The sequence below is a fragment of the Nicotiana tabacum genome, chromosome 22 (assembly GCF_000715075.1).
Source record: "Nicotiana tabacum cultivar K326 chromosome 22, ASM71507v2, whole genome shotgun sequence".
NCBI lineage: Eukaryota > Viridiplantae > Streptophyta > Magnoliopsida > Solanales > Solanaceae > Nicotiana > Nicotiana tabacum.
Genome location: NC_134101.1, coordinates 5,638,481 through 5,655,472, shown reverse-complemented (window position 1 = coordinate 5,655,472; position 16,992 = coordinate 5,638,481). Strand labels below are relative to the sequence as shown.

The 16,992-nt window shown below is 36.3% G+C and overlaps 1 protein-coding gene across 5 annotated transcripts; it reads right to left on the bottom strand.

Moving 5' to 3' along the window:
- Positions 1 to 1,104: 1,104 nt before the first annotated feature.
- Positions 1,105 to 10,312, bottom strand: LOC107787993 (uncharacterized). Of its 5 annotated transcripts, none has more exons than XR_001648514.2 (8): positions 10,045 to 10,312; positions 8,301 to 9,236; positions 6,813 to 6,984; positions 5,973 to 6,130; positions 5,030 to 5,096; positions 3,074 to 3,175; positions 1,520 to 1,816; positions 1,105 to 1,345 (listed from the first exon to the last, which is right to left on the bottom strand). XR_001648514.2 is itself a non-coding variant. In XM_016609631.2 (7 exons), the coding sequence occupies exons 3-6, from the start codon at positions 6,942 to 6,944 to the stop codon at positions 3,077 to 3,079; spliced, it is 456 nt and encodes a 151-aa protein (XP_016465117.1). In that variant the 5' UTR covers positions 6,945 to 6,984; positions 8,301 to 9,236; positions 10,045 to 10,312; the 3' UTR covers positions 1,323 to 1,816; positions 3,074 to 3,076. The 5 variants fall into 5 exon arrangements, 3 of the variants coding, with proteins under 3 accessions (XP_016465117.1, XP_075100384.1, XP_016465118.1); XR_012705085.1 differs by having other exon boundaries at positions 8,301 to 9,233; XM_016609631.2 differs by having other exon boundaries at positions 1,323 to 1,816.
- Between the last annotated feature and the right edge of the window lie 6,680 nt (positions 10,313 to 16,992).

Sequence of the window (16,992 nt, the reverse complement as noted above, 5' to 3'; positions counted from 1 at the left end):
AAACGTAGCAGCATGCTAACGTTTGGAGATGACGTCGTTTTATTCATTAGCATGCGAGATGGTATAAAACTTCAGCCAATTACAGTAGCAGCTGAAGTTGTTTTACATTGAAGCTAAAACTTCATGTTAATACATGCTGAAGTTATTTATCCTACGGTCAATAGTTTTGTCATGAGTTTTATCCAAAACTTCAGTCTAAACATGCTGAAGTTATTTAGTTCATTTGCTAAAACTTCAGTTTAAACATGCTGAAGTTATTTAGTTCATTTGCGAAAACTTCAGACTAAACATGCTTAAATTTTTGTCTTGCAATATATAATTTTCTAATGAGTTTTTGCTAATGCATGCTGAAGTTATTTAGTTCATTTGCTAAAACTTCAGACTAAACGTGCTTAAGTTATTTAGTTCATTTGCTAAAATTTCAAACTAAACGTGCTTAAGTTATTTAGTTCATTTGCTAAAATTCAGACTAAACATGCTGAAGTTATTTAGTTCATTTGCGAAGACTAAACATGCTTAAGTTTTTGTCTTGCAATATGTAATTTTCTAATGAGTTTTTGCTAATGCATGCTAAATTTATTTAGTTCATTTGCTAAAACTTCAGACTAAACATGCTTAAGTTATTTAGTTCATTTGCTAAAACTTCAGACTTATCATGCTTAAGTAATTTAGTTCATTTGCTAAAACTTCAGACTAAACATGCTTAATTTACTTAGTTCATTTGCTAAAACTTCATGCCAAAACATGCTGAAGTGTTGTCCTGCAGTCTACAGTTTTGTCAATAGTCCTGAAGGGCAAAATCGTCTTTTTAAAATGCTTTTAACAAAAAAATGGGTACGGATACAAACGAAAAAACAAAACGGGTATAAGTTAAAAGGGGACGATCAAATAGGGCGCCCCATGCAATTTTTACACTACCAAGTACTCTTTTTAACTTTTACCAAAAGAATTCGGAACACCTACTATTTATTTGCACGCTATTTGGAGTAGGTAGACTCATGGGCCTCTTAAAAGAAATTGTAGGCCATACAAAGAGGACAGAAATGGTGGTGACCAGAACCCGTTGGTTGTAATTGTTTGCCATTAGTAGGCCTCACTACGTAATAGCCCGACAATACTTTTATGCAGCAAATATTCTGTAGAACCCAAAACAGATAGCACAGCAGTTATGATAAAGATTTCTTTCGACTAACCTTTCATATTAGCTAAAACAGAATATGACCACCAATGGGTGTGTGACTGTGTGAGATAGATGAGATTCATCCACTCTTTATCACAAGTCTCGGGCTCGAGTACTCGAAATGGAAAAACTCCTGATATGAAGCACTTTCATCTTTAATGGGCCCTATAAAATGCAAATCCGCAATAGTCGGACCAGCAGGTTCCAAATACCATATGGTTATTCCCCAAAAAAGAAAAATAAACCAGAGCATGTTTTAAGTGTCTATACAGTGACAAAAACGTTTTTCTAGTACTGTTTTCCATGACAAATTTATCAGTAGGGAGAAAGGTTCTTCACCTTTATCACTTTGCATCGTTCCACTCCGTCAGAAATTGATGCTTTCTGATTGCTACAGCTTTCTAGCAAGTAAAATATCCAAGTGAAATGTCCTGATATTACATTAATTCAGGAAGACATCTGCACATTTGACTCCTACATCACTGTGCTGCTATCCACTTCCTCACGTTGATATAAAATTTCAATAGAGTTTTCCCATTTCAGTGATAATTCACAACCCACCCAACTTACTCCACAGGTTAGTAATGGTTATATAGTTGTCCATTAAACAATGGCCTTCGGACACTGAGTTTTATCCTGCAGTTCAGTGATCAACCATCAGTAATAAGAAAACAATTTTGAAAAAGCAAATCAGATCAGATCAGTTAAGTTTGGCGAGTTAGATATGAAAGAAAACGTTTTCCGTGAACAATGTTCTATCGGAAAATATTTTCCAGAAGAAAAGTGGTTGTCCCACTTTCTAGTATTTGGTTGGTAAGTTGAAATCCAGAAAATATTTATTAAAGATGGATGATAATGTCAGCAAATTGAATACTATCTTGATGAAATTATTGAGTATAAAGATTGATATGGAGTTATAAATATTTGTAAAAGAAAATGCAAAGGGAGGGAGTCAACTTTCCCCCTTTTGATAGAAAATATTCTTGTAACCAAATACTAAAAATGACTTCTTCATAAGAAAATATTTTCCATGAAATTGTTCTGAGTCATACCAAATATGCATGTACAGTTTCATCGTTTTAGAGTTTAGACTAAACACATCAATTAGCGTTTCAAAAGCACGTAGATTCAACGATTTAAAATTTAGACCAGACAATAAGCGCTTCAAAATATAAAATAGACCACACCAATTTGAAAGACTTGACTGTGATAATATGCAACTTTATTAACAAAAAATGTGAGGAAGGAAGGAAAAGGTTGGAGGAAGTCCAAGCAAAAACAGCTATAGGTACTTAAACATAGAAAGGGATATCTAAGACTTGCATCTTCTTATGCATAAAATGGCAATACAGAGCACAAGAAGATAGAACTAAAAAAACCTATTGGATTCCGTGGTAGTTAATATGTTCTGATGTTAACAATATGAAACATGATACTAAATGAAGTTTGCCTATTTCATGAGCTAAACTATGTACTATGTGAAGATTTCATAAATCAACTGAACCACTATGGTACGAGAAATACTTCGATGGCGTAAATAATGGACTAGTTAACTCAAACATGAGAAGAAAATAAAGAGAGACTAGCACGAAGCATAAGACAAAACATACCAAGTAAGAGCAGTCGACATAAACTTAGAAACAAAGGTTTTCTAGCTAATAAATTTGTATAGCAACTGAAAATTTTGGAATTCTCTCTGGAGGAAGGAGATATGTAACATATTGGTAGCAGAAGTATTTCAATGGCACAACAGTATAAAGTAATTCACTAAAACAGGACAAGTAATTAAGAGAGACTAGCACAACAAGTACTGAAGAGGAAGGGTTGTTCATCAAACTAGGAAAAATGTCAAGTTAGGAACTTGTCAACCTAAAATTACAGACACAGACATACCTCCTAAACATCTTTGTACAGCAACTGAAACTTCGGTATTCTGTCTGGGGGAAGGGGGCAAGTCACTATGAGCTTGCCTTTCATGGCCCCTCTAAATATTGCCTGCTTACAAGTAGGAATGCGAAGCTATTAGAAATGACTCCACAACCATGACTTGTAAAAAAGAAAAATAATCAGAGCGTCCGCTCAGCAGATTCAAAGAAATAGACTGTATCCATCAGGTGTTCAATCAATTGTGAACTAATCGAAAAAGTCAAACACTCTCAAAGAAAATCTCTCTGAAGCTAAAGTCGTTCTCCAATGGTTTAAGTTGATACATAAAATAGTTGCTGGACTCCCAAGAAACACTGCAAATTAGCAGATCATCCTTCAAGATCTCTGCAAGTTAGAAATCTTTACAACCTGGAGACACAGCTGGATTATAACCATCTTTCTTTTATGACCAAGATATCCGTCTGGGGCCAACCCTTAGGACCAATCGCCACCTTCAAAATTCGGGGATAATGGGCCCACCCCTCTACCCTTTTTTTATAAGGTTAATTTTGCCTATTCCGTGGCTCGAACCCAAGGCCACTCCTCTACCCTTCTCCACTTAAATATCAGAATTTGTTCACATGGCACATAGCTCGAACATGTGACCTAAGTCACAAGTCCCTGAACCTTTGCCACTTGAACTAAGCTGCAAGGGCGTTAGATTCAACCAATCTTACCCAGCTATCTTCGACAATTGATGCCTCGAAAGGAGGTGAAGATCCATTCATGATATCCAAATTACAATAAACAGAATAGAAAGAAATCCAAGAATCTCAAAATTTGAGAGTGATATATATGAAGACTTGTGTAGGGACAAAGTATAATTACCTCTATGCAGGTATTAAGACAATGTAAGGATTTTATGAATACAAATTTAATGAACAGATTTTTATGCATTATTAGAAGATCTCCTCCTTGAAAAGAAACTATAGATTTTAACATTTGTTTTCACTTTATGCACACAAAATATGCATCTCGGTGCACCCTTGATGATTTGACAGATCTGGTTGTAGCAGCTTTATAATAATCTTAAGAAGCAATAATGGTTATTTCTAGAGAAAGAATCACAGGAACCTTCTGAGTAAATTATGTAAAAACAACAATTATACAACATATGTATTCATGTCATGCTCGCACATCATTAGAAGGTGATTAAAAGACGCTCTTAAATCCATAGAGAGGAGGTTCTAAACAGCCATGCATTTGAAATTAAGTTGGCACTAGGCAGGAAAAGACAATCCACCACAAAATGAATGAAAACTCTTTGCAGCTTTGATTGATTCAAACTCAAGCTTTCAACCAAAACCCAACATCTTCTCCCTTCCACGTCTTCCAAAACTTGAAGCAAGTTTCATCTTGTTCTAACTTCATGTCTGGAGACATGCAGAGACAAATAGCTGGATAAGCTAATTTTAGACAAACCTCCATACATAAACCTGAAGTTTGAGTCTAGAAGTTAGAAGCTCAAGATATCTTAGCCATTCTTCAAAACCAAATGTACATCACCTTAATTAAAAGCCACAAGAGCAAGGTTAAAATGAAATATACGAACTATTATTCCGCCAAAGTGATTTTATCTTCACTGGCTTTTAGATTCCATCAAAGACATGGCATTGATGGATCAACTTCATGCAGGTATTTCCGGCACACTAGTCACGCAGTATTGGTGGTCGCTATGGTACCGCCATATTTTAGTTTTTAACCGAACACCTTCCTAAGCTTTGTCACCATTAGAACCCATAGAGACTTAAACAACCTAGTTTAGAATGTGCTACTCAAAGATCCTTAAAAGTTAGATAAGCGAGTCGCAAAGATTGAAAAGCTGCACTTTGCAGTAACGGGCAAATAAACTTGATAACTATTTATCTGGATCATAGGAAAACAAATATGCTCCAGAAAGAAAATTGCGAGATCATCCCATACCTCCACCACATCAATGAAGTCTTGTTTCCTTTGAAATGCTCCAACCCACTTGGTGTGATCTGCACTCCTGGAGAACATCCATCACATAAAAGGAAGAGCTTCAATCTCGACAGAGCTCCATATTTAAAATATAGTGAAAAACTACCACATCAAGTGTCTCCAACATATGCATAATACATGTATTCACTTAGTAATTGTTGCAGTCTCCTTATCGAATTCACTATATAAATTAGTCTTGCAGTATGATTATACAATTACCAGACGGAGAGATAAACCCTTTTTTAAAATTAGACCGAGCAAAATTTTCACACTTATGCAGCATAACGTTTGGTAGAGGAAAAAAAAAGAGAACCAAGTAGTGTAAACGTGCCTTGCACATGCTCCAATATCAGACATCCTCTACCAAGGGGAGGAGGCAAGTAGGACGATGTGGCAACTAGATGATTATCTGCAGATATTTGGGCAATAGAATAACACATTCTTTTTCTTTTCTCTTTTCCTTCGAGTAGCCTCGCCTACTCTTTCTTTTTCCTAAAATTATGCCAAACATTCACAGATCTCTCTCCCCCCCTCCACTCAACAGAAAACAGAACAGAAATATGGCTCTTGCAACTTGCAAGTAGCTGCTTGAATTGGGTCAATGTCATTTCACTTTCCCCTGATTGAAGGACCAACGAACTAGTTATCTGAATTGTTGTGGAAAACTTCCAGCATTTGGAACTGGTTTAATTTGCCCACAAAATGTGTCTGATATATGGTCAAGATTATCGGTTACAGTCTTATAAGGACTAAAAATATGTCGTGCTCCCAAAGCTCCACAGAGATGCAAGGGGGTAAGAGACCATGTATAACTCTTACTTCAACAAATTGAATTACACATACAACATAAAGAACATGTCTATAGCAGAAAACTTCAAAATTTTCAACAAAAGAGAAGGCATACCCAGAATCCATCTTCATATGATGGGCATTGAAGAAGAAAATGGTTGATGGTACTAAGGTTATATCAAAATACTTGACATAAACTTGAACGTCCTCTGAATCAATATCAACTAAAGCCACAGTCGCAAACTTGGACACCTCTCTCACAGATTTATACAGCTGCAGTCAACAAGAAGCAATTAAGTAAGCAAACCACTCCAAAAAGGATAGTAAAAACTTATTCAGTGTTAAATTAATGACAACGGAGGGCAAATCCACCTATTCCATAGCTACCTATAGCTTTCAACTAAAACTATATATTAGTTGTAATTTCTAAAATATACTACCTATGTCTCAACTTTTCAGAACTATTACTATATGTGGAGCCAAATAACTTTTTTTCCTTCCTAAAATTTCCCAATCTTCTTTTAAATACTTTTCAACTATAAAAATTGTAACATGTAGTCAGAGGCAGAGTGTAGCCTATACTCAATGAGTTCAACTGAACTCACCATTTTCGACACGGAACATATAGCTTATGAACAAATAATTTCAGAACTGCAATAAGTTTAGTGCTAAGAATCCTAAAAATTGAACCTATTAACTTCAAATCATGGATCCACCTTTGCACACAAATATCAATAAATTTTTCCATACAATTATATAATTATACTAAGTTACACTCGTGGTCATAAATCAAAAACAAAAGAGTATATTGAGGTGGTAACTTTTGCCCTAATGGCTTCAAATCCTCAATTGGCCTCTGCTGGCCAAATATTCAATTCTCTAAAAAAAGAGTAGCGCTTCTTTCGATGAAAATTCAAAGGAACTGGAGCAGAATAGATTAGGAAGTAAGACTTACGATGTCGTCGAGCTGGAGACAAAAAGGATCAGAGGATCGGCCAAAGCGGAGGACGAGAACTTTGTCGATCGTGTCTCTAATTATAGAATCCACTTCTTGCTTCTTTGTTAGCGTCCTCAATATGTACTCCATCTTCCCTCTCTTTTTTCTTCTGCTTCAGAATACGGCCAAACTGTAACGTAACATTATATACATTAGAAATTTTGACCAAAGTGTATAATTTTGGCTTGAAAAATCCAGTAGTGTCACACCCCTTTTTTCACCTTAACCCCTCTTTAAAATAAATAAAGTGACTTCAAAGCTCAAAAGGGTTTTCAATCAAGAAAGTGACAAGAGTTGTGTTTCAAAAGATTTTTCAGAGTCGCCACTTGACATTTGGTTTCAGTGTGCCAAGTCACCGATCAAAAATAATTTTTCTTTCAAAACCAGTTTGACTCTAAAACTGACTGCACCAGAAATTCCGAGTAAGGTTGTTCATTTGACTCGGGGAGAAGGTGTTAGGCATTCCCCAAGTCCCTTGAAAGTCACGGTTGCGTACTTGATCTAGTTGGCTTTTTAAGATACTCGAGTTGAGGTTAAACACACAAAAGGAAAAATAAACACAAAAGAGGTTCAAGGTTGTCCCCCACCTAAAAGAAAAATCCAAATAAAAATAAAAATAAAAATAGGACAAAAGTACTAAAATTCTATACTATGCTTCCATGATGATGTCCCCAGAGGTGGATCCAGGATTTAGATTTTGTGGGTTCAACTTTAAGGTTTTTAACATTGAACCCATTGTATTTTTAAAGTTATGGGTTCAGACCTACCATTTGTTGCAATTTTTATGAATTTTTATACATAAAATTATGCTCCGCGACTAAAGTAGTGGGTTCAGATGAACTCGGTGGCCATACTCTACATCCGTCCTTGGATGTCCCGTCTTTTGGCCTCCAATTACACAATACTACGGAAATAAAAACATTTACTAGTTACTCGGGGCATTCTCCGGATAATATAATAAAGCAAAGGGACAACCTCTAACCTCGACTGAAATAAAGATCCTAGAGCTTGCCTACCCAGGTGACAACGGCCTAAGTATGCTACTAGCGGAGAAATAAAGAGCTAATAATAACTAAATAGAAATACTAAACATTAAACGCAATTCTATTTTCTTTCAATTTTCAATTTTCAATTCCACGGCCCTTTTGATTCAAACTTAACTAATGAAATAATGATCCAATCACTTTCTTTTAACAAGATTCCACCCCACACTACACAGCCCACACCAAATTAAGATTAATGATCCTTTCCTAAAATATTAACCAAGTTAAACAACTTAAAATCTACTTTTAACAAAAGAATACATAAACTAAATGATGAACTAATCAAACGGAAGCAGTTTTAATCAAGAACAAAAAGTAATAGGCAACCAAATCAAGATTCTATTCATAGCATCAGGAGAAACAGATCGTAAAATTGAAGAGCAAATAAAATTTGGAATTGGACCTTTATAGCTGCAATGTGTTTTCGAAACAATGGACAGAAAAACTCCAGGCCAAAGCTACGGTTGACGACCTCGACAGACCGGAAACTTCGACTGGAACCTTGACCCCAAGCTTAAACAGAAATTGAGCAATTCGCCAAAAATACCGAACAACAGCTCACATCGAAAGAGATGTACCAAGACCTTTACCCCATTAGCTATGAGTTCAGTTTTCAATTTACAAAGGGAAGCCAGCAAAGAAATTAGATCAAGGGAACTAAATATTTCTTTTTTTTTTCATTTTCTTGGTAGAGTATTTAGAGTAGTTTTATTTGGTAAAAGAAGATGAGAGCTTAAAGGTGAAAATGAGCAGTGAAGTTATGGCTGGAGAGGAAAGTGAAGTGCGGCGGACATGGAGTTTCGACGGAAAAAGATGGAGGGACTGATGGGTCTTTGGTGGAGGAGAAAGAATTAAGTGGAGAAGAGATTGAGTTTATACGGTGGTGGTTTCGTGGTTGAGATGCGGCGGTGAAATCAGAAGATTTTCTAAAACTTCCTCTCTCTGTCCGTTCTCCCCTCTATTTCCTCTGTTTTTGCTCTTGTGCTTGGAGAGGAAGAAAGATATTTGCTAGCAAAAACCTTTCCATCTCTTTTCATTTTTAAACAAAAATAGCCAAGTAGAATACTACTACTTGTTATGAAAATAATTATATTATGGATGTTCATTTATTACTCCGCTATAGATAATCTTCCTGAAGAAGATTATCCATTTAGTACTCTGTTGAAGTTTATCTACAAGCAGCTGATACAGGCAGGTTGCAAGCAGCTCAATGAAATGATTTGCAGCAGTTTCTTATTAAACAGGCAGGTCGCAAGCAGCTCATGCAGACAGCTTACAAGCAGCTAAAGAAAAGCCTTGCAAATGCTTCCAGAAAAGCCTCGCAGCTGCTTCCTTTCTTCTATAAATAGAGGAGTTTTCAGTTCATTATGTACATGAATTTGAAGTTGAATAATATATCAGTTTCTCTCTATACTTGTCTTCAGTTTATCTACTTTATAGTATTTATTTTATAACACGTTATCAGCACGAGACTCTGAAGTTTTTTTTAAAAAAAGATTAACATTACTATATTAAAGAAGTATAACATATTACTCAATGTTTACTAGATATTTACAGTGCAACTTAAAATCAAGCTAAACCAAGTGAAAAATATATATTTTTTGAAACTTTTTTTTTATCTTTTGTAAAAATAAAATAAAACTATCTAGACAAAATACCAATAAGGTAAAAATAAGGAAAAATATTTTTGTTGTTTTTAATTTTAAGATAATATAAAGCAAAAAAATTGAAAAACAAATAGTGAAAATAGTATTATTATACCTGAAAGAAATATATAAGCACTAAGATGCGTAAAATCTTGGGCAATGTCAAAAATTAAATGTCTAGAAGTAGTGTGTAGTTGTTGCCAAAAATAGGCAAATCGCAGCTCCGAAAGTAAAATTGAGGTAACAGAAGGTTAGTAACACGCCGTTTGCAGTTTGTTTATGAAAAACTCATTTGAAAAATGATACTCTAAATGCACCTTATAAGAGTGAGCTTAAACCAGTAAAGAGGAAGAAACACTTGGAATTATAATATGTCTACATCTAGTACTAAGAAATACTACTTCATTAGGTTTTGCACAAGTATTTCTGTCCTAATGAAGCCAGAAAATTAACGAAAATGCAAATATAATAGAGGCTTGAAAATTAAGTCCATTGCCATACCTGTTCACTGTTAGGGATTTTTCGATGATACCGCAAAGCCTGGGATGAGGTTGAATGTTTAGATAATCTTTGATAAAGAGAGCAACGCGAAGCCGCCGACGATGGCGAACTCCTCCGCCGAAGAGGATTTTGATGGGAAAACTTGAATTTGTATTAGCAATCTGAATGTAGAGATTATTCTGGACAAAGAGCACCACGAATCCGTCGGAGTTGGCGGCCGGAGGGTTTTTTATCGGGAAATAGAGGATGGGTAGCACATCTAATTCTAATTCGAAAATGTGAATTAAAAAAAATATATATGTGACTCACACCTCGTATAAAAAATATAATTTGAAGTATTTGGCCAAAATAAAAAGTGTATTAAAGTAGAAGTAGCAGTTTAAAATTAATTATTTAAGACAAAAACTTCCTTATCAAAAAAATTATATTTACCAAACTATATATTACTAATTTAACTCATATATCTCTCAAATATAAATACGAGCTTTTCTCATCTTTTTTTTCCTGTTTAACTATATTATATTGATTAAAATTTTAATATTATGTCTTTATTTTATGTTTTAGATTTAAACTAGCATATAAAAATAAAAACTTAACTAAAACCTTTAAAAAAAGATATTTAAAATTATTTCTCTATTTAGTAATAGTACTAGTTATAAAATAAACCTTAATATTATTTTCTTGTAATTTAATATTCAAAAATATTTCTTACGGAAAGCTTGACCAAACAAAATATGTTTATCAAATCAAATAATAAAAAATACTTCTCAAACTATACATTAGTGAAATTAGAGGATATTTAGCCAAAAAGTGCACACAGTTTAAAAGAAATATAACAAATTCTTAACATAAAATCCAATATTACAGTTGTGATTGGAAAATATTTATATTTGTAGCACACAGTTCGATTAAAATAGGAATATTAATTACTAATCCCTAAACATAAGCAATTTGAAGTGGAAAGTCAATAATTCTTTGTACAAAAATCATGTCTTTCTTTTCTTCTCTTTATCTATTAGCTTACCTTCTTTTTCTTCATCTTCTTAATTTTATTTTCTGCCGAAACCAATATATTTTCTAAATTTGTTCCATTCGTTTTCTTTTTAATTATCTTTCTTAAGTTTTTTTTCTTCCTTCTTTCTTCCTTTCTTAACATAAAGATCTTACTTCGATAATAATATACGTTAATATATACAAAACGTATATATAAAAAATATACATTGAATTAACACATATAAAATATACAAAAAATATATTAAAAAAATACATCTTCAATTAAGATGACACTTAGACATGTGAAATATACATAAAAATATATATCTTAAATTTAATTAAGATGGCATATAAATATACAAAAAGAACATATAAAAAAATACATTATGGATTAAAATGGCACTTGATATATAAAATGTATTTGAAATATACATTAAAAATACATCTTAAAATAATATGGCACTTCACAAATAAATATATAAAAATTATATACATAAAAATATATTTTGAGTTAAAGTAATACTTGATATACAAAGTATAAAAGACGTATAAATCAATACATCTTGAATTTAGGTGGCATTCAAATATGCATCAGATTTTCAAAAATGGAGTGAAGAAGATGAATGTTGGAAAGGGAGAATGGAGATGGACAAAAAAAACTACTTTTTATGATTGATGAGTCAGTTAACTTATTAAATGTTGAGCTTAATTTTTATAATATGCTAATAATAAAAAAAAATGCTCTTTATGAAATAAACAATAAATGATGTCATTCTTTTAAATAATAGTTAAAAAATGATTAAGAGGGCAAAGAACTCCATTTTTATTTTGTTTTAGTGAAAAATTCATCTATGTACGTAGGGCGAGGGCTTTGCCGGGCGGGTAACTGTTCTGCGCAAATTTAGGTAACTCCGCACATTAGTTTTACTCTTACTATTATTTGAGAAGATTACGTAACTTTTGGCATTAACTTACAAAAATAAATAAAATATTATCCTAAATACCTTTTGAAGAAAACACCCACTACTTCGCTAATATGCTTATCTTTTCTACCCTGAGACTTGAGTTTAAGTGATGCATGGATTGAGTAAATTTTGTACACTAAATGTCTAAGTTAACATTGTTTGACCAAAAAATGTATGACTTGATTAAACTAATTAATTTAGTATGACGAAGGGCTAAACCTAGTTAATGATAATAACTTCATATCTATAATTGATTAACATAAATAGCGCAAGAACATTGTTGAGAGAAGATTAATAGTCTGTTTGGCCAAGCCGGAGAAATCAGCTTATTTTGAGAAGTATTTTTTTTAAAAGTGCTTTTGAAAAAAATACTTTTGCAGAGAAGCAGTTTGTGTTTGGCTAATCACTCTGAAAAACTCTTTTGAACAATAATTTGTGTTTGGCCAAGTTTTTCAGAAAGTGCTTTTAAGTATCAAATTACGAATAAGGAAATGAATAGATTTGCTTAATAGTTAATATTATAAGTAAATAAATAATTTTAAAAATTTGTTATTACAGGCAATAATTAAATCTTTTCATTTTATTTAAGTAAAATATGAAAATAAAATTTAAAACTACTTAATTCTTTTAATATAAGTTAAATATATTAAAAATCATTCAACAAATATAAAAGCATTCACTCCTAAAGTCACTATATATTAGAAAGTTATCCTAAAAATAATAAAAAATATTTATACATTAATATCCTAAGTATTAAGTTTAACGGTTATTTTGGTATATACTATATTTTTGTTAAGGGTATTTCTGGTAAGAAAAAAAGTCAAAAGTGCTCCTACTTTTACTTTTGGGAAGAAACTACTTTTTTCTGCTTCTCAGAAACTGTTTCTACTTTTTCCCAAAAAGTAATTTTTTCCCCCAAAAAAGCTTGGCCAAACACCTCAAGTTAGGGGGGGAAAGTACTTTTGAGGGAAAAAAATATCTTTCCCTCTTGAGAAGCTTGACCAAACAGGACATAAATGTGATGTACATTCAATGTACATAGATCATTAATGATGGGGGATATCAAGCAATAAATAATTGATAAATGACATTAAAGTAAATAAGGAGAATGATTCACCCAATATTGAATGAGGTGGATGATTCCTCCTTCTGACAATGATGAATGATAGACAAATACTAAAATGTTGGGATCCTTCTCGGATCTAACGGAAAAAGTATGGAATAGTAGACAATCAAATCTCTTTAGAAAGGTAGTGATGTCTTTAATCTAGAGAGAAAGTCTGCTTTTTAAAGAATGTTCTTATTAGAGAATATTAAATACCTATCCCACTATCTCTTTTTCTATTTATATGGGACATTCCTCACTGAACCCTAAAAGTACATACACCAAGAATATTCAATAGAATATTCTCCTCAATATTCTATTATAAAAACTAGCCGTTAGCACTGCCTTTGATACTCGACCTCGGCCGTTATTGACTACTCGGCTAAGAGCCCCGTTATCTACTAATCGACCTCGACCATATCTCTTTCCACGATACTGCTTCACGCTAAATCCCACTGAGGTAGATTTTGACCCATACAGTTAGTCCCTCCGTTTATTGATGTCGACCCTTGGCGACCTTGATGAGCGGATTCTGTCAATTAGGGTCAGGTTTTATGCGAGCAGGTCGAGTAGTAGCGCTTCGGACGGGAAGGAAACATGGCCTTCCGTGAGCCACAACCTAGGGTCACGTCGTTTCAGAGTGACGTCATGTCATCATACGTTATTATTACGCATTTTTCCGATACCCTGTATCATTTCCCGCGCCTCTGCCTTTTCGATTCTTGAGCTGGGCAACTGTGGTTTGCTTCCTCGATATTGATGCACCAACTCTTATAAATGGGGATACTTAATCCTTCGATTCATTCTTTGCCTTCTAAGAATCGGATTTCCATATCTTCTTCTTCCTCAATTAGAATCTCTGCTTTCTTGACCTTACTTCATACTCCTGCCTTCATTGATTTCGGTGGTTCCTGCCACTCGACTCTTCTGCGTTTACATTCCCTCTATTCATAAACTGAAATGGTTAATGTGTCTTCCAGTTCTGGGGGGGGGGGGGAGGGGTACCTGACCCTGTTCCTTTGGCAGTGTGCATGCCTTCCCATGAAGGTGGGACTACCATTGCTGCAGAAGGTGAAAGCTTTCCTACGGTGGAGGAAATAATTCTCCGTAGCGAGAAGGCTAGAAATGACTTCTCAAAGCTGCCCGAGGATGACCCTGAGGCCGTAGAGTCTGAGACGGACACGACGACTCTTGCTAATTTCAGGGCGAAGTTCAAAATTCCAGTCCACATCGATCTGGTCCCGGCTGGACGCGATGTGGTGCAGATTCATCGCCCTAGATATTGCGCGTTCTACGCATATCCATTCTACGTGGGCTACTCTTTTCCCATTCTCCCATTGGCAGAGGAATTCTGCCGCTACTACGGCGTCTGCCCGGCTCAACTTTCTCCTTATATCTACAAGTTCATCCTCATGCTGACGAAGTACGTAGAATTGGCTGGCCGCGGGGTCTCTCTTCGCTACCTGATGCACCTTTTCGAGCCGAGTTTCCATAGAGGGACAATGTTTCACCTTCGTCATCGTGGAGGCAAAAGCTTGGTAGTAAAGATGGACAATAAAGCACATAGTCAATTCTGGTTTAATTACTTCTACATCAAGATTGAGGACGTGGTGGCGAACGCAAATGGATTTCCTAAGGCGTGGAATTACGCCCATAAGTATTTTCACTAAGTGCTCATTTTGCTCATTATGGTCGTAGTCTAACCGTTCTGTCTTTTTCTCCAGCTGAGACCGAGCCCCCTCATTTGGTCACAGATATTTACGAATGGGTTAGCCAGATCTTTCCCCACACAGTGGGGATCCGTGGGTGGCAGGCCTTTTTCCAAAAGTTCGGGCCCAAGCTTTCAGCGACCGATGAGTTTGTTTGTCCATATAGTGACTTTTTACGTATGCTGTCCTGACCTTGTGGTCGCGTGTTCGTCATAACTTTGAGAGTCTCCGTTCTAATCACTTTTGCAGGCTAAAGGTCTTCGAAGAGGCAAAAAGCTTATGCTCCGACATTCCGTAAGAGGAAGGCCATTTGTGTTCCTACTACTGTGGTGAGACCTGCTTGGTCGTCGACTACTGCGGCGGGTGTTTCCACTTCTCCTCTACGTCTAGTTGACGAGGACGATGAGGAAGGATCGTCGTCGATTGATGATAATCTGCTTCCCCGCAAGAGGCGATTTGTCGGTATCGCCGAGGGAAGTGTCCACGTGGGAAGTTCGGTGATGGATGGATTTGTCATCAGAGAAATGACGACCATAGATCTCAGAGTTGGTACCGAGCTGCTGTCTATGATCCCATCGCCGTCGGGGGCCGAGGGATGTACGTTGCTCCTTGAGGTCGAAATGGGTATTGAAGGGTCGTCGACGCAAGTCCCTGATGCCTTACAAGGGGGTGAGACATCGACCTCATTACCGATCGAGGATCCTTCCTCTCGAGTTGATACCAAGGGCAAAAGTGTTGCCGAAGAGGATTATGAGACGGGCTCCGATATGGACTTCGAGGAGGTTAGGATGATGGGGGGAGGACTCACCCGGCTTGAGGTGAGATTAGAAGGGAGCACGCGTACTATTGCGATCCCTCTTGACCGGAATCTATTAGTTGACACGGAGGACGTGGTCCCTTCTCTTGGTCCACTCTGTTCCGATGTGGAGGGTAAGACCCTCGAGAAGCTGAAGGATTCCACTTTGTCGAAGAGCATAGCCGGCCTTGCTCTTAGGGTATGTTTGGTATTCCGTTTCCATATTCGTTTTTTATGTTGATTCTGACTTTGTTCTTACCCGCTCTGGCTTTCATTTCAGACTGTGATCTTGGAGATTGAAAGTTCCCGTCGAGAGGAGAGGCGTAAGACTATCTTCCAAAAGATGGAGCGGAAATATCGCGAATATCGTGATAAGAACCGTGAGCTTTGTCAGCGACTTAGTGGTAGTAGAAACCTCTGGGCCCTTTGAAACGAGCTAAAGAAGAAGGATGACGAATTGGTGAAGGTCATCGGAAAATGTAGTGAGCTTGAGGGGGTGTTGAAAGATAAAGAGGAGGAGCTCGAGGTGAGTAGGGGGTTGAGGCCCAATGCGCCGACCTTCAGGCCCAAGTGGTCTCGCTGCGTGCCAAGCTGGAGGAGTGTCAATTTTGAGCAACCGTTTTGAGTGGCGAGGTCACCGAGAAGGTAACGAATTTGGAGAAGGCGAAGTCGGCCCAGTTATCAGTTGCATGCAAAGCGGCAGCTTTAGAGGATATGATCCGTGTTATCCGTTCTGAATGGGATTGCACCATGAAGACGGCTAGGCTTAAAGAGGAGCATCTTGATAAGTGGATTGGGGAGTTAGAAAAAGAGGATGCAGACCTTAATGGTTGAGTTGTTTCCCTCGAGGCCGAGAAGGCACAGTTATTGGCGTAACTGTCCTCATCCCATACTATTTTTCCTGATGTTCCTCGGGATCTATATGAGGAATGGATTCACACTGAGGCCCAGCTGGATATATTCAGGGATCTGATGAGGACGGGGGCTATTTCGGAAGCCGACTTAGAGAATGCCCGTGCTAAGGCACGTGAAGCTCGATTTGCTTGCAGCTATGACCCTGCTACACCACAAGCTGGTGATGCTGAGGAAGATATGGAAGGGAGCAGGATGCCTGGTATGAGGATGAGTATCCCGGCGCCGACGACGATGGTGGAGAGACGGGTGGAGATGGTGCTGTTGAGTTAGGTAGCGCGTAGTTGCTTTTTCTTTCTTTTGCTTGTAATTCTTGTACATACGTTTGCTGGCATCTGCTTTAGCCTTTGTAAGGGATATATTTGAAGTAAGAAATGTCGTTTTCGCTATTTCGTATCTAATTCTTTTCTTTCTGTTTGGGCTTGCATGCTTCTTTCTTTTGTTTTGTCATTTTAATCATAAAAATTT